The sequence below is a fragment of the Dendrobates tinctorius genome, unplaced genomic scaffold (genome assembly GCF_039654945.1).
Source record: "Dendrobates tinctorius isolate UK_male_01 unplaced genomic scaffold, ASM3965494v1 ptg000071l, whole genome shotgun sequence".
NCBI classification, from domain to species: domain Eukaryota; kingdom Metazoa; phylum Chordata; class Amphibia; order Anura; family Dendrobatidae; genus Dendrobates; species Dendrobates tinctorius.
The window spans coordinates 11,130,916-11,149,292 of NW_027361739.1; the positions used below are offsets into that span (position 1 = coordinate 11,130,916).

The 18,377-nt window shown below is 42.7% G+C and overlaps 1 protein-coding gene across 3 annotated transcripts in view; it reads right to left on the minus strand.

The window, feature by feature from the left end:
• Positions 1 to 11,799, minus strand: part of DDX42 (DEAD-box helicase 42) — a 48,556-nt gene extending 36,757 nt beyond the window's left edge. Inside the window, exon 1 of one of the 3 annotated variants that reach the window (XM_073582392.1) lies at positions 11,657 to 11,799. Coding sequence is in view for 1 of the 3 variants with exons in the window: in XM_073582391.1 (XP_073438492.1) it covers positions 11,362 to 11,390 (29 nt within the window). In the remaining 2 variants the exon portion in view is untranslated. Of the gene's footprint in view, positions 1 to 11,361; positions 11,485 to 11,574; positions 11,595 to 11,656 lie in introns of those variants that run through there. The other 2 variants (XM_073582393.1, XM_073582391.1) reach the window with 2 other exon arrangements.
• Between the last annotated feature and the right edge of the window lie 6,578 nt (positions 11,800 to 18,377).

An 18,377-nucleotide genomic window follows, 5' to 3' on the forward strand; every position in this document is an offset into this window, starting at 1 on the left:
GATGTTCCCTGGAGGATCTTCGTTTTTTGCGGAGTAGGCTAAACGAATGGCTTCTCTGATCCATCGGGAAATGGTACTCTTCGTGACTCCATACCCCTTCTTACAGCCCTGAAATGAAACAAATAGGGCCCTACTCTGCCTCCAACTGTTGGACCTGTCAATATATTTTAGGACAGTTCTTTTGACGTCCAGAGTATGGAACTTCTGCTCTTCCGGAGTAGAGGGATTTATATAGAAGGTTGGGAGGAGTATCTCCTGAGATCTATGGTATTTTGTTGCTACTTTTGGCAGGTAGGCAGGGTCTGGTTTTAATACCAATCTGTCTTGGTATTCTTGAAAAAAGGGTGGATCTATTGACAAGGCCTGGATATCACCCACTCTTCTAGCTGAGGTCAGTGCTACCAAGAGGGCCGTTTTAAGTGCTAAGTGTTTGAAGGGTATTGTGTTGATCGGCTCAAAGGGGTCTACCGTTAGGGCGTCTAGGACCAGATTTAGATCCCATGTAGGGACGGAGGGTATGTGGATTGGAGCTATTCGTTCACATGCTGTAATGAATCGAGTTATCCACTTGTTGCCTGCTATATTATGGCCATATAGCGCTCCTAATGCCGATATTTGTACTCTTAGCGTATTTACTGCTAGGCCTAAGTCTTTCCCTTTCTGCAGAAATTCTAAGATTGGGATTATCGGAACTTCTGCTGTATGAGGTACTGTATGGAATTGAAGAAATTTTTTCCATATTCTAGTGTAAATTTGGGTTGTGGACTGTTTTCTACTTTGTAGTAGTGTAGTAATTAAAGACTCAGAAAAACCTCTTGTCCTCAATAACTGCCTCTCAAATTCCACGCCGTCAAGTGCAAACTGACCACTTGAGGGTGGAAAAAGGGGCCTTGGGAGAGTAGGTTGGGAGTCGAAGGAAGGACCCAAGGATCTGTTATCGACATAATCTGCAGCCACGAAAACCACGGTCTTTTTGGCCAGAACGGTGCTATTAAGATTATCCTTGCTTTGTCGTCTCTGATCTTCCGAATTACTTGAGGTAGGAGGATCAATGGAGGGAATGCATACGCCAGGTTGAAATTCCATGGAATTAGAAGGGCGTCTAGTATGTCTGGGTGGTCTGATGGAGATAGGGAGGCAAATATTTTTATCTGCCTGTTCTCCTTTGTGGCGAAAAGGTCCACCTCGGGTTGTCCCCATAAGGCTACTATGTCCCTGAAGACCTTCTGATTGAGGCACCACTCTCCTTGCCGCAGAGTGTGTCGGCTTAGGAAGTCCGCCTTTTGATTGCTCTCGCCTCTGATATGAAGGGCCGAGAGGGACAAAAAATAGTTTTCTGCTAAGTTTAAAATTCTTGCCGCTGAGGACATCAGAGTCTCTGATCGAGTTCCTCCTTGTTTGTTTATATAGGCCACGGTGGTGGTATTGTCCGATAGTATCCTGACATGCTTCTGTTGGAGCTGCGGAAGGAAGTTGTATAGAGCATAGAACACTGCAGTCAGTTCTTTTAAATTGGATGAGTATTCGCATTCCTCTCTATTCCACTTTCCCGGATGAAACTCATTCTCCATGTGGGCTCCCCAGCCCTGGGGACTGGCATCGGTGGTTACGATACAAGATGGGACTATAACCCACGGAACTCCTGAACATAAATGGTCATCATCTAACCACCACTCTAGAGAAGTCAAGACTTCTTGTGACAGGGTTATTTTGCTCTGTAAATGCCCACTATGTCGCTTATCCTCCTGGAGGATCTGGTGTTGTAATGTACGGACATGGTACTGGGCCCACCGGACTGCCGGGGTGCAAGAATTTAGTGATCCTAATAGTGACATTGCTCCTCTCAAGGATACCCGTGGTCTATCTATAGCTGCTCGTATTTTTTGTTTCGTGAGGGTGATTTTTACCTGAGGTAGTAGGCATCTCTGGGTCAAGGAATCTAGTTGAAATCCTAGAAATGTCTGGAGAAATTGTGGATCGAGTCTGGACTTTTGGATATTGATGATCCAGCCAAGGCTCTGAAAAGACGAGATTGCGTCAGTCACGCGTTCGGTACATTGTTTGACTGAATTCCCAATTATTAGGAAGTCGTCTAAATATGGCACAATCAGTGTATTCTTTTGGCGAAGGTAGGCCATCACTTCTGCCATCACCTTGGTAAATATTCTTGGTGACGTGGAAAGCCCGAAGGGCATGGCCGCGTATTGGAAATGACGAATCCTGCCTTCGACTTCCACTGCGACTCTTAGGTATTTCTGGAATCTATTGTGAATAGGGAGATGATAATAAGCATCTTTTAAATCAATCCCTGCCATTACGCAATTTGGGAACAGAAGCCTTATAGTGGATCTAATTGATTCCATTTTGAAGTTATAATTTTTTATAAACGAATTAAGCTTCTTTAAATTAATAATGGTTCTAAATGTACCGTCTGGTTTAGAAACCAAAAACAGGGGAGAATAAAAGCCTCTACCCTCTTGCCCTTCAGGGACGTCAACTAAAACTTTTTTAGCTAGTAGCACTCGAATCTAGTCTTCGAGAGCCTTTTGCTGAACTGAGGAATTAAGGCGAGTTATAACAAAGAATTCATGAGGGATCTGAAGGAATTCAATCTTTATTCCTTCCCTGATTATGTTCAAAATCCATGGGCTTAACGTAATTTGTTCCCATTTGGTAACAAAAAATTTTAATCTACCCCCAACTGGTGGGTCTAAACTTTTAATTTTTATCTCTCCTATATGTTGGCCCTCTGAAGATGGTACCCTTCTGCTTTTCATCTTTCGTGGCCCATCTATTCGTTCTGTCCGACTGTCTTCTTCTCCCGAATGGCCGTCTCTTAAAGGTTTTCCTATAAAACGGAATGGGAGAATCACTGAAGGCCTTTTTCCTCTCTTTTGCCTTGGCGAGAATTTCGTCTAAGGCTTTTCCAAAGAGGAACTCACCCTCGCATGGGGTTGCACTAATTTTGGATTTTGATTGTGCATCCCCTTTCCAGCTTTTTATCCACAGCGCGCGTCTGGCGTTATTCACCAGGGCTGCCGACCTTGCTGCCAGTCTTAGGGTGTCCGCTGAAGCATCTGCCATAAAGGCAGCTGCACCTCTTATCAACGGGATGGCTGCACGCAGTTTCTCCCTTGATATTCTTTGTTCGATCTGCTGATCTAACTGATCTAGCCATACCAGCATTGATCTAGCCGTACATGTGCTGGCTATTGCGGGTTTAAATACCCCGGTGGTGGACTCCCAGGACCTTTTGAGCGAAGATTCTGCTTTTCGGTCTAATGGGTCTGTTAACAATCCTGCGTCCTCGACCGGAATCGAGGTCTGTTTGGAAGTGGAGGCTATGACGGCATCCACCTTTGGTATTTTAGTCCATTTCAATAGGTCCTCATCAGTGAACGGATACTTCCGTTTTGAGGCTGATGGGAGAAAACCTCTCTGGTCGTGCTTTTCCCACTCTCTTTTGATGAGGTCCTTAATTGCCGGTATCACCGGAAATGATCTCTTTTTTTTCTGCCAATCCCGCAAACAATGTCCTGCGCGGTTTGGGCGCCCCTTTCCTCTTCACACCCCATGGTATTTCTAACCGCTTTTACTAGATTATCCACGCTGTCCAGTGGAAAACATGCGCGTCCCTTCCATCTCCGAGGATGACGATGAGGATGTGGATGCAGAGCCTGAGTTTAACTCCTGTTCCTCCTCTGACTCTGAACTAACAACGGCCTGTCTCTTATGACTGGACTCTGAGGGAGTGCTGGCGCGGTTGATGGCTTGTATCTCCTCCCTAATTATGGCTCGGATATCTTTAGAAGATATCGTCGACCCCTGCCTGGTCTCTTTCATGCATTGTTTGCAGAGTTTTTTGGGGTAGGAGTCAGGGAGAGGCTCTGAATATAATGCGCATTCTTTATGTTTAGTTTTTACTTTTTTCTTTGACTGAAGTGGAAGGTCAAAGGAAAGGACAGAGGGGGGAGGGGGGGGGGGGGAAGAGGTTTTAGCTTAATAGGTAGAGTTTATACTTTGCACACTCACCCAGTGAAGCTTAATACCGGGTCGGATGGCTGAGACGGTCTGGATCGGGCTTCTGCTGCCTCGCTCCTGCGGGCAGTCTCTGTCCTGGCGCTGCAGTCCCTGGAGGAATTGCCCCCAGCTGAGTCCCCTGCTGGGGCCTGCGACTCCGTGGGGGACGACATGGTTCCCTCGTTGCAGCGCTGCAGCGCTGTTTTATCTTCTCCTGTCGTGCCCCCGGAAGTCGCCCTGTGTCAGGGCGCATGCGCCGCGTCGTCGCCATCCTACCCCGGAAGTTCAACCATTACTTCCGGGGTATAGGAGCGTCGGGCGCCGGCCGGCTCCTGCGCCACCGCTACTCACACGCGCGGTTCGCGCACTCATGGCCTCACCTCCCACGCTGTGTCACCACCGAAAAAAAGGGGGGGGAGGGCTGTGCCTTCGGATGCCAGACCGGTCCGCTCCCTGGTAAGACCGGGCGGCCATACCCGGACCCGGTCATCACCATTATGCCGTCAGACGAGGGGGGAACCGTCAAACGGAGTCTCCCCCGACGCTGCTTCCGGACCGCAGCCCCTGCCGTTCCCGAGGAGACCGCACAGGCGGATGCATGGCCCAGGTAAGATCCTGCAGGATCCTGCTCCATTTGGAACAGGAAACCAAAACTGAGGAGGAAAGGCGGACCGCCCCTTTTATCTTTCCTGTAGGGTTTCCTGTTCCAAATGGGCGGATCCGATACCTCCAGTGGGTGCTGTCGTGGCGAAGAGTAAAAAAATGTATTAATATTTCATAATTGAACTTTCATATGAATTTTATAAATGTTACTCAAATATATATGTTCTATCAAACTATGAACAACAGTGATAAGCAGTTCTGCTGGAGATAGAGACATTTCTTACTTCTTGTGTGTCACTGTTCTCCACTGCCCTTATCTAATCTTATACTTGGTTAACCTCATGCTGCCCCAACCCCCCTACTTACAATGTATGAAACTGAAAGTGAAAATGTGTTGCAAATTCTTAGTAGTAAAGCTCCTCCTCTAGACTAGATCATACTAGGTGTGCGTCTTCCAAGCATCTCACAGCTGCCTGCTACTCAGAAGAGGAAGACTGTAAGATGTATTATCCTTTCAACAAACTTTGCATCAGTTAACTGTGAGTACATGAGGAATAATAACAGTATTACTGACCACTATATCAGTTGTACGACCTGGCAATAATTTTGTACAATTGTTTTTAGGAAAAACAATTGTCATTTGGATTGTGAATGCAGAATTAAAAACCTGAGAATGTCAAAGAAGCATCACATTAAATCAGCTGTATTTGAACATTTCACCATCACTCAAGATAGAAAACATTATGTCTGTCAGTGTATGACAAATGATCCAGACGAAAACAAATGCTGTGAAGCCAAGATGAGTGCATATTCAGGCAAAGATAAAAATGCTCCTACCAGAGCTTCTAATCTAAAGAGACATTTACAGCGCTTTCATCCGGAAGTACTGAAAGCAGTGGATGAGAAAGACTGCATCCAAACCAATGAACCAGTGCCCAGCTCTTCCAGCCAAACAAAGGAGCAGAGAACTTTGCAGCCATCAGTTGCAAGATATTTTGTCAGTGACAAAGTTACTGTGACAATGACAGTAGATACATTTAAAAAACAGATCATAGAGCTTGTTGTAAAGGATAGTGTGCCTATTTCATTATTTTCACGACCAGCTTTTATGTGTCTGAATGGGGAAATGGCCCGCAAGCTTGGCGTTTCTCTGGAGAGAGAGAGTATTAGAAAATTAGTAATCGAAGAAGCTTTTAAACAAAAGGAAGAACTTAAAAAAACTCTCAAGGGACGCTTTCTGTTTCTTAAAATGGATGCCTGCACACGTCATAGAGTGAACTATTTTGCCATCAATGTCCGATTTGTTTGTGACAAAAATGAAATAGTTACCAAGACATTGGCAGTAAAAGACACCAAAGCTCATCACACCAGTGAGTTTCTCCAGGTCTTGGTGGAAAAGGTTCTGCAAGACTATGAACTTAAAAAAGAGCAAGTTCTTTCTGTCGTAACTGACAGTGCTTCAAATATGATAAGTACTATTAAGCTAATGAATGAGAGTAATGATGGTGACCAGCAGCTAGAAGAACATTCTGGGTCCACAGACACAGAAATGTTTGAAATAGAGGAACACAGTATTGTAACTGAGGAGCAAACTGAAGTTGCTTCAGATGAACAGCAACATGATAGTTTAGATGATATTGTTGAAACTGTGTCAATATGTTCTTTCATTCATCACATGCGCTGTGTTGTGCATACGCTACAGCTGGCTATAAGAGATAGTCTGCAAGAAGGACATGCTGCTGCACTGATTGGCAAGGTGAGAAAATTGGCTACTGTTGCCAGAACCCCTAAAGTTGACTCAATTTTGAAGAGACGTGCTGGAAAAGGGGCAATTATTGATCAAGCCACACGATGGGGCAGTACTTAATGATTCAGCGCTTGGTTGAACTGAAAACCTTTCTTGTAGACATGGCTAACCCTCAACTGACGCTAAATGAAAGTCAGTGGAATCAGGTGACTGAGCTGGAAAAATTGCTAGAGCACCCATTTACAGTGACTAAAAAATTACAAGCAGAGGACTTAACTCCAGGTATTTTCTTAAAGGAGTGGAAGAACCTGATGTTTCGCCTGTCCCAAAGAGGAGGGTTAATTGCAAGTGGCATTGCTACATCAATGAAACGGAGAGAGGAGCTACTATTACAAAATAACATTCTTTTGGCAGCTGTTTATGTAGACCCAATGCATCGGATTCTTCTAGATGATCAACAGCTAAGGAAAAGAAGCTCTGTTTGAAATAGCAGTAAGGATGAACGGGTTGCAGAACAGTCAGGAGGAACAAGAAGAATTTGGTCGTCCTGCCACATCTTCACCCTCATCATCAACTGATGAAGAATTTAATTTCGAAAAATATTTGGATCACAAGGACCGTGCAAAGCGTTCCCACATAGAAGAAGAGTCATCCCCATCAAGGAACACAGCCAGTACATTTCAGCAGAATTTTTCATGTGCACTAAAAGAAATTGAGAAATTTGACTGTTCATCAAAAATAACAGTGCAACAAGCGATTCCTCTGTATCCTGACATTGTCAGAGATGTAGCCCGAGTGGTTACTGCTTTGCCACCAACATAAGTTAGTGTAGAGAGGTTGTTCTCTGCTCTCAAAATAATTAGATCAGATTTGAGGGCATCCATGAAGGAGGATCTGACAGAGGCAATACTTTTTCTGAGGACAAATTTATAGATTTCTTCTTATTAACTGCATAAAAGTGTTTATTGCATATTTACTTACAGTTTAGAAAAGTTTATAAAAGTTATTTGCTATATTCTAATTGTATTCTAATAAATGTAGTTTTTGCTCTAAGTGGTCTGATTACTTATATGATGGTGAGAAACTGAATAAGCACGATGTTTAATATTTTACAACAGTAAATTTGTTGTTATGAATTGGCCATTTATGAAGGAGCCGGAGTCGGAGTCTGATAAAATCCAGGAGTCGGAGTCGCAACTGTGGCTTACCGACTCCACAGCCCTGTTTGATACGCCCACCCACACCATGTGACCGCATGTATGAGTGCGGTAGTATGATATAAACTGTGTTCCAAATTATTATGCAAAAAGAGTTTAGGAGTGATAAGGTTATAATTTTGTTTGTCATTTAAACTCATTGATGGTGATGTGTGTCAGGGCTCTTTATATCACTGAAAGCAATTGCAGATGCCTGTGCAAATTAGTTTGGCAGGTGTGTCCAAATTAAGGCAAGACTACTTAAGAAGGCTGTTCCACATTAAGCAGCCTACATTTTTTGCCAAAATGGGAAAGAAAAAGGATGTGTCGGCTGCTGAGAAGCAACAAAATGAGGAGTATTTAGGTCAAGGCATGACTACAATCAACATTGCCAAGACACTTCATCGTGATCATCGCACAATCAAGAAGTATGTAGCTGATTCCCAGCACACACACGTGTGCGTGCTGATAAAGGAAAAATTGAGGACTCTTTCCAACAGGCAATTGCGTCAGGTTAAAAGAGCAGCTGCAAAAATGCCTTGTCATAGCAGCAGACAAGTTTTTGAAGCTGCTGGTGCCTCCAACGTCCCCCGAACAACAAGATGCAGGGTCCTTCAGAGGTTTGCAGCTGTGCGTAAGCCATCCTGTCGACTACCTCTATCCACTGCACACAAGCAGAGACGGCTCACCGATGAGTGCCGTGCAACGCTTGATGGTCCAGATGGATGGAGTGGAGGATGGTTGGTTGATGGACACCCCATGAAAACACGGCTAAGGCGCCAACAAGGAGGAGGTGGAGTAATGTTTTGGGCTGGAATCATGGGGAGAGAGATTGTCGGCCCCTTTAGGATCCCTGAAGGGGTAAAGATGAACTCCATAATCTATATGGAGTTTCTAAAACAGCACTTCCTGCCATGGTTCAAGAGGAAGAACCGTGCTTTCCGCAGCAAGATCATTTTCATGCATGATAACGCACCGTCTCATGCTGCAAATAACACATCTGCATCTCTGGCTGCTATGGGCATAAAAGAGGACAAACTTATGGTGTGGCCACCATCTTCCCCTGACCTCAACCCCATTGAGAACCTCTGGAGCATCATCAAAAGGAATGTCTATGATGGCGGGAGGCAGTTCACATCTAAGCAACAGCTCTGGGAGGGTATTCTGTCCACATGCAAAACAATTGAAACACAAACCATCCAAAAACTGACAAATTCAATGGACGAGAGAGTTCAGAAGCTTCTTTCCAACAAGGGGTCCTATGTGCAAATGTAACATCACCTAGAATAAAGTTTTGACTTGAAAACTGTTTGATTTCATTTTGTAATAAGCTGATAATGCTTATCATTTCACAATTGACCATTTTTTTGTTCAAAATAAAAATAAAAAGGTTGAAAACTCTGCTGTGCATAATAATTTGGAACATGCATTTTGAGTGTTATTTTTAAAAATATACTGTTTTCATAGGCAGTTTGTTCAAAAACATTGCAATTATACTAGAATATAGATGACTGGAAAATAACAATGACTGCAATTCATATAGGTAATTTAGAGAAAATATGAGGAAATATTTTTTGCATAACAATTTGGAACACAGTGTAAAAGGGTCCGGTCCACACATAGCCTACACTCCCTTGAGAAAGCGCCGGCAGTAAGTGCGAAACGCACGTCGGGGGTTGCCACCCTGGACTTGGTCTCCCGTGCCTTTTGGTAAGCAACCTACCCCTACTCTATAACTACACACTTTAAATTTGGGGCCACTTTGGTCATCTTGGTAGTTTTTCTTGCTTATCTCTATTATCATGTAGCACCTTAGTTCATCTATGCAGGTCATCATGTCATGTCTGACTACTTGAAAATTTGTATATGGTCATGGTTAACCCTGTATGTATTATTTAAATCTATTGTGCTGATATATTGTGAAGCACGGGTTGTCATGTTGTAGTCCCTGTTCAGGTCTGCCCTGTTTGTGTCTGATTTTATGTAACTGAGTATTTTTTGAGTTTTTACTCATTACTCTACTTTGCATGTGAAAACTAATAAATTTTGTACTTTTCTAATTATTATTGAATCCATTACTCCTTTTTTTTCTCCTTTTTGTTCATAGGAAAGCCCCCATAGAGTTTGCTAAAAAAACACATGAAGGACTCCCAGACTATGAGAAATAAGATTCTCTGGTCTGATGAGATGAAGATAGAACTTTCTGGTGATAATTCTAAGCGGTATGTGTGGAGAAAACCAGGCACTACTCATCACCTGCCCAATACAATCCCAACAGTGAAACATGGTGGTGACAGTATCATGCTATGGGGGTGTTTTTCAGATGCAGGGACAGGAAGACTGGTTGCAATTGAAGGAAACATAAATGCGGCCAAGTACAGAGCTATCCTGGATGAAAACCTCTTCCAGAGTGCTCTGGACCTCAGACTTGGCAGAAGGTTCACCTTCCAACAAGACAATGACCCTAAGCACACAGCTAAAATAACAAAGGAGTGACTTCAGAATAACTCTGACTATTGTTGACAGGCCCAGCCAGAGCCCTGACCTAAACCCAATTGAGCATCTCTGGAGAGACCTGAAAATGGCTGTCCACCAATATTCACCATCCAATCTGACGGAACTAGAGAGGATCTGCAAGGAAGAATGGCAGAGGATCCCCAACTGCAGGTGTGAAAAACTTGTTGCATCATTCTCAAGAAGACTCAAGGCTGTACTAGATCACAAGAGTGCTTCTACTCAATACTGAGCAAAGGGTCTGAATACTTATGACCATGTGATATTTCAGTTTTACTTTAATATGCCAACATTTTTATTACATTTCTGGGTTTTTTTCAGTCAAGATGGGGTGCAGAGTGTATATTAATGAGAAAAAAAATGAACTTTTTTGAATTTAACAAATGGCTGCAATGAAGCAAAAAATTTAAATGGGTCTGAAAACTTTCCATACCCACTGTATATGTGCTCCATCATCAGGGCCTCTATCAATCAATGCATCATGTCTCACAGTAAAGGAATTTTATTCATTAACACCTTTCCTTCCCATGATCACGGAATAGTACATCATACGGAGGGTGCAGCTGTATGGAGCGGCTCAGCCCACTCCATACAGATCAGGTGGCAGTAATGGTAGGCAGTGTGCACACGGTGCGTTTATACGGTGTTCTTCCGGTACGGAATTGGCACAAAACCGCTAGGGAATCCTTATGCCAAAGTCAATTAGAATCCTGAAGTGCTGTGTACATGATCAGTATTTTTGATACTTTTAAATCCACAGCACGTCAATTCTTTGTGCGTTTTTGCTGTGTTATTCACCCAATTAATTCAACTGAGTCAGTCAAATATGCAGGAAAAACGTAGGTATAAAAAGGTTTGTGCATTTGCTGGGTTTTGACGAATTTCCTATATTTGGTGTTTCCTGCGCTATCATCTGTGTGACAGCTTGAGAAACACCAGTGGCTTTGATCGGAAGTAAGATCGTTACCGCCGGTCAGAGCCATGCGAGGTCACGATATCAGATGTCAACGTGAGCCCACAGCTGTGACCCACAATAAAAAAAAGCTTACTGTTCGTCACAGGTGTCAGTTGATGGGAGACTACTACCACCATCAGCCTACGCCTGTGTCACTGATAACAGAGAGCAGGTGCGACTGATGGGCGTAGTCATCAGCGGGCTCCTTTGCTCAAAGTAAAGAAAAAAAATTAAAATAAAGAAAAATACCGAAATAAAAGTAAAAGTTCTACCAGTTGGGTTAAGTGCCCACGATCTGGAATAGCAGCGGTTTGGCCACAGCTCACCTGCGTTCTGCGATAGAAGCACAGGCCATGCTCACTGAGCTTCTATTTGACGCTATGTAAACTGTTATTTGCTCTCCTATAAATGCACTGACATTAGGTAGTTGCTATGTTAGCAATTCTCTCATATATCAGGGTGGATTCCTCCTTTATGTAGCACCCCCTCCCCCATCCTCACAACAGGGCCCGGGTAGCCACCCCCATTACGCTCCTCACTTCTATCAGGCGCCGGAGCCTGACACTAGGTGACGTCTCCCTTCCTCCCTCCGTGCTCACATCCCATAATACCCGCCATCACCTGTTCCTGCTCCGTTCTCCGCGCTGCAGATCACAGCTCAGCGCCGCCTGCCCACGTCACAGAGCAGCGGCCGGCGCCTGGTAATGACGTCACCACGCCAGCACTACCCCACACACCATGCACAGCGCCCCGCCCCCTCCGGTTGTTGTGCAGTCACCAGCGGCGAGTGACATCCTGAGTGGCGGCCTCTGCAGCGTCAGGGGTGGGGGAGGAAGGTTTCAGTGAAACGTGTGTTTGTGATTTTAGACAGGTTCCCCCATTAACCCTTTCATGACCCAGCCTAATGACCTGGCCATTTTTTGCAATTCTGACCACTGTCCCTTTATGAGGTAATAACTCTGGAACGCTTCCATGGATCCCGGTGATTCTGACAATGTTTTTTCGTGACATATTGGGCTTCACGTTAGTGGTAAATTTAGGTCGATAATTTTTGCGTTTATTTGTGAAAAAATCGGAAATTATGCGAAAGTTTTGAAAATTTCGCAATTTTCAAATTTTGAATTTTTATTCTGTTAACCCCTTTACCCCCAAGGGTGGTTTGCACGTTAATGACCAGGCCAATTTTTACAATTCTGACCACTGTCCCTTTATGAGGTAATAACTCTGAAACGCTTCCATGGATCCCGGTGATTCTGACATTGTTTTCTCGTGACATATTGTACTTCATGTTAGTGGTAAAATTTCATTCATATAACTCGAATTTATTTGTGAAAAAAGGAAATTTGGCGAAAATTTTGAAAATTTCGCAATTTTCCAACTTTGAATTTTTATACTCTTAAATCACAGAGATACGGCACACAAAAAACTTAAAGGGAATCTGTCACCCCGTCTTAGAGGTATCATATAATGATATTCAATTCTGTGTTACCTAAGTATTGGAGTCGTATTTTTTCCTCCCCGTCCCCGCACCTTTGATGCATAAATACCTTTGTTATCACGCTTCTTATTTATGGAAAACGCTGCGGTCCGGTCCGATGGGCGTGGCTTATTATCCCCCCCCCCTCGGCTTGCTTGACGTAAATTCTTCTGTGAATATCTAAGATGCCGTTTTATTCGCGTCTGCGCATTGGAAACACTGTTCGCACTTGCACAGTATGCTTTGCCCAACTGTGGGCAAAGCATGTTATCGCTACTGCGCATGCGCGGGGATTTTTCCCGGCGTCTATGACCCGGAAGTCTTCATCGGCCTGAGAGACGCACTTCCTGGATACCGCAGAGCAGCAGCAGCCCCGAGCAGAGCGCAATCACCGGACCCGAAGAAAATCATCTCTGGAACGAATACTGCCTGAAAAAGAGCAAACGGGTAAATATGTCCTTTTCTCTTTCTTCCTATGGCTGTCACTTTCCTTCTGTCATGCCTTCTATCTATCTATGTCGCTCTCTGATTCTATCTATCTATCTGAGTCCTTCTATTTCTCTGATTACTTCTGTCTATCTATCTGATTCCTTCTATCTATCTTTCTATTTATCTATCTCCTATCTATCTGATTTCTTGTATTTCTATGATTTCTTCTATCTATCTATCTATCTGATCCTTTTACCTTTCTTTCTATCTATCTATCTATTTATCTATCTATCTTATTCTGTCTAATTCATTCTATCTGATTCCTTCTATCTTTCTATGTATCTATCTATCTAATTCCTTCTATCTATCTATATATCTATCTGATTCCTTCTATCTATCTTTCTATTTATCTATCTCCTATCTATCTGATTTCTTGTATTTCTATGATTTCTTCTATCTATTTATCTGATCCTTTTACCTTTCTATCTATCTATCTATCTCATTCTGTCTAATTCATTCTATCTATCTGATTCCGTCTATCTTTCTATGTATCTGTCTATCTCAATCTATCTTATTTCTTCTATCTATCTATCCACTTCATTTTTTCTATCATATTTTATGTATCTATCTCATTATATCTATTTAATTCCTTCTATCTATCTGATTATTTCTATCTTTCTGATCTTTCTATCGTTCTTTCTCTCTATCTATCTATATATCTCATTCTATCTATCAGATTCTTTGCATCTATCCATCTTTCTATCAATCTATCTATCTAATTCTATCTGATTCCTTATATCTGTTTCCTTCTATGTCTCTGATTCCTTCTATCTTTCTGTCTATCTGATTCATTCTAGTTTTCTATCTATCTGATTCTATCTATCTATCTATCTATCTATCTATCTCATTTTATCTATGTCATTCCTTCTATCTGTTTCCTTCTATCTCTCTGAATCCTTCTATCTATCTTTCTATCTATCTGATTCCTTATATCTGTCTGTCTTATCTATCTATCTGATTCCTTCTATCTACCTTTCTACCTATCTATCTGATTCCTTCTATTTTTCTATATATCTATTTCATTCTATCTGGTTTGTTCTTTCTATCTATCTGATTCCTTATATCTATCTATCTGCTTCCTTCTATCTTTCTCTCCATCTATCTCTCAATCCTTCTATCTATCTGCTTTCTATCTATCTAATTCTATCTGATTCCTTATATCTATTTCCTTCTATGTCTCTGATTCCTTCTATCTATCGGATCAGTAAAGTATCCACTTTTTTCACATTTAATTTGCGTGCTGCCTATTTTTTTTTCCTTTTGTCATTTTGGCTGTTTGGACACTGCTGAATAGGTTTTGCACCTGCTGTATTATTTTGGTAGTGCTGCCCTTTTTCTTGATTTATCTATCTATCTATCTATCTATCTATCTATCTATCTATCTAATTCCTTATATCTGTTTCCTTCTATGTCTCTGATTCCTTCTATCTGATTCATTCTAGCTTTCTATCTATCTATCTATCTGATTCCTTCTATCTATCTTTCTAGCTATCTATATGATTCCTTCTATCTATCTTTCTATCTATCTGATTCCTTCTACCTTGCTATCTATCTGCTTTCTATCTTTCTCTCCATCTATCTCTCATTCCTTCTATCTGCTTTCTTCTATCTCATTCTATCTATCTCATTCCTTCTATCTACCTCTTTCTATCTTTCTATCTATCTAATTCTATCTGATTCCTTCTATCTGATTCCTTATATCTGTTTCCTTCTATCTATATGCTTCCTTCAATCTTTCTATCTATCTTGTTCTATCTATCGCATTCATTCTATCTATCTATCTATCTATCTATCTATCTATCTATCTATCTATCTATCATTCCTTCTATCTGCTTCCTTCTATCTTTGTATCAATCTATCTATCTGATTCCTTTTATCTATCTTTCTAGCTATCTATCTGATTCCTTCTATCTTTCTATCTATCTATCTGATACCTTCTACCTTGCTATCTATCTATCTATCTATCGATCTCATTCTGTCTGATTCCTTCTATCCATCTCATTCTTTCTATCTGATTCCTTGTATCTATCTATCTATCTATCTATCTATCTATCTATCTATCTATCTCATTTGATCTATGTCATTCCTTCTATCTGTTTCCTTCTATCTCTCTGAATCCGTCTATCTATCTTTCTATCTATCTGATTCCTTCTGTCTACCTTTCTAACTATCTATCTGATTCCTTCTATTTTTCTATATATCTATTTCATTCTATCTGGTTTGTTCTTCCTATCTATCTGATTCCTTATATCTATCTATCTGCTTCCTTCTATCTTTCTCTCCATCTATCTCTCATTCCTTCTATCTCTCATTCATTCTATCTATCTGCTTTCTTCTATCATTCTAATTCTATCTGATTCCTTATATCTGTTTCCTTCTATGTCTCGGATTCCTTCTATCTATCTTTCTGTCTATCTATCTGATTCATTCTAGCTTTCTATCTATCTGATTCCTTCTATCTCTCTTTCTGTCTATCTATCTGATTCATTCTAGCTTTCTATCTATCTATCTATCTATCTAATTCCTTCTGTCTTTCTAGCTATCTATCTGATTCCTTCTATCTATCTTATTCCTTCTATCTATCTGCTTTCTTCTATCTATCTAACTATCTATTTCATTCTGTTTCCTGCTATCTGTCATGATCCGAAGTGGATCTGACAGTTTGAGGCTGTGTGCACACGATGCAGATTTGCAGCGGTTCCGCAGCGGATTTTACCGCGCAGAAACGCTGCATTTCTGCATTGTGATGTACAGTAGCCTTAAAATCAATGTAAAAAAAAACCGCTGTGCAGACGCTGTGGATTTTTCCACGCGGTTTTCCCGCGGTACAAAATCCGCAGCATGTTACTTCTTTTGTGCGGTTTTCCATCTCCCCTGTCACCAAATCCGCAGGGGGAAAACCGCGATGGAAAATCGCACAAAAACCGCATGAAAAATGGAAGAAATCCGCAGGAAAAATGCAGGTCATTTGACCTGCGGATTTCTTCCATTCTGCGCGGAAAAATCCGCAGGGCCAAAAAGTACGTCTGCACTCAGCCTAAATGCTCAAAGTGAACTTTTTTTCCTTTGGCTTGGTGCCAAAGTGGGTTGATTGCCACCGGTGGCCATTAGAATTATTATACGTGGTGTCGTTCATTCTAAGTTGCCCCGGTGGTGGTGAGTGGTATTACACTTTAGTTATAAGTGTACGGTAATTATAAGTCAGGTGTGAGGCTCTATAAAAGAGTGTCAGGTGTGTGCAATCATTGTTGGTGATATTGTGAGTTCGTCATTTGGGAAGCGAGCCTGGGTGATGAAGGAGCTGAATGTGTGTCCTGGGCAGCCCAGTCAGAGGGGTTGAGTCAGCTGTGGAGTTCATCGTTGGAGTCTGCAAGAAGGGCTGGCATGGCGTGGTGGAGTCGCAGTTTATGGTGTTGGCTGGAAGTGCTTGCATGGCTTGGTGGAGTGGCGACTATGGTGAGAGTTGCACTCAGCATGCTGGACTTGGTTGCTGAAAGCTGGACTCAAGCATGCTTGACTTCTTGGCAGAGAAGTTGGACTCGAGCATGCTGGACTTTTTGGCAGAAGCTGGACTCATCTTCGGGACTCTGTTTACTTGGCAGCTGCAACTGGTGGTGGACTCTGTTCCAAGGCTGCACTATGGTGATGGATCCGGGTGGAGGAGAAGATGCACGCAGGTGGTGGGCTCTGTTGCTAGGAGTGTACGCAACAGAGCAAAGCTAAATGGTGTTTCCCCTGTTTTGTCATCTTTCCTCATGTGTGTTTAGTGCAGTGGTGGGATTAGTTTCCGCACCGACCAATTCCCTTGTGAGGGTTTAGGTGCAGGGCGAGTCAGGGTTTTAAGGTTCCTGTGCGTCGCCCAGTGCGGAACCGGCGTAGGGAACGTTAGGAGTGCAGGGACACTGGCTCAGGGGAGTACAGGAGGTCTCCACGTCCCTATTCTCTATCGCAGGGCCCACCATTGTTATTGTTACCCAGGTTTCCCCTTTATTATTTAAATTCGCCTTTACTGGAGGCGAGGTTTCCAGACTACTGTATATATAATGTGTATTACCTAAATTCGCCAGTTGGAGGCGGTGTATCCAGCTGCATGTTTTATTATTTAAATTCGCCCTACTGGAGGCGGTGTATCCAGGGTCACGTGTTTCATATGGGTTCGCCTTGCGGTACTCGCTGCGTCCAGACACACGTGACCGTGACACTATCTTTCTATCTATCTATGTATCTATCTCAATCTATCTGATTCTTCTGTCCATCCATCTCATTCTTTATATCTATCTGATTCCTTCTATCTATCTATCTATCTATCTATCAATCACATATCTATCTATCTGATTTGTTATGTCTATCTCATTCCTTCTATCTATCTATGTTATTCTATCTGTTACCTTCTATCTCTCTGATTCCTTCTATCTTTTTATCTATCTTGTTCCTTCTATCTATATTTCTATCTATCTATCTCATTCCTTATATCTATCTATCAATCCCATTCTGTCTCATTCCTTTTATCTATCTGTTTCCTTCTATGTCTCTGATTCCTTCTATCGCTTTAGGGTGTGTGCTCCTGGTGATTGGCACATAGTAGTAGTACTTCCGGGACTCATCGTCCGTGTGTTCAGTGAGCGATGGCAGCGTGTATGAGCGGGGTGTGTGGTCTGTGTCGGGGTGTGATTTATGCTCCCACTGCAGCATAAGACAGAGGTTGAATGCTGGACTGAGTGAAAAGAGACAGATTAACCCTTGCAGGCGCCACCCCAAGTCACATGCTGAGAAGCGGGGTACGTGACAAATTGGCGGCAGCGATGGTATATACAAATATATCCTCCCTGGTAATTCGTGACACCACTGGAAAGTTTTTTCAAGACCGAAGTGAGTCCGATTTCGTGAGCTTCAGTGGTCACGGTAGACAGCACCGTCTCTGGAATCACCACCTGCCAGGAGGCTCCCAACTCCTTCCCAACTCCTTCTATAGTTGAACCTTCCGATATAACAGCCCGGTTCTCATCTGGAGGTGCTCCCACTTCCGGAGTATCTTCAATGCTTCTGGAGTCAGAGTACTCCGCTGTTCCTGACTAGGCAGCTTCTTCATTGTCATCCATTGTCTAAAGTTCACGATCTTCCTTCTGCAACCGGACCCACTCGTCCCGGGATCTTCCAAACACTCCTCAACACAACCAACACTCATAATGGGGGTCCGTATTTGGTCCTGCGTGGCCGCCACCGTCCCAGCGGTCTTTCGGAAATGGAGAACCTCCTTTCCCTCCAGCATCTCATCTTTACTCTTCCCAGGTGGCTCATGTCTTGCTCTGGATAGGTCATCGGCGTGGGTGTTCTCCTCCCTCCTTTTGTAAGCGATCCTGTATCAAAACTTCACCA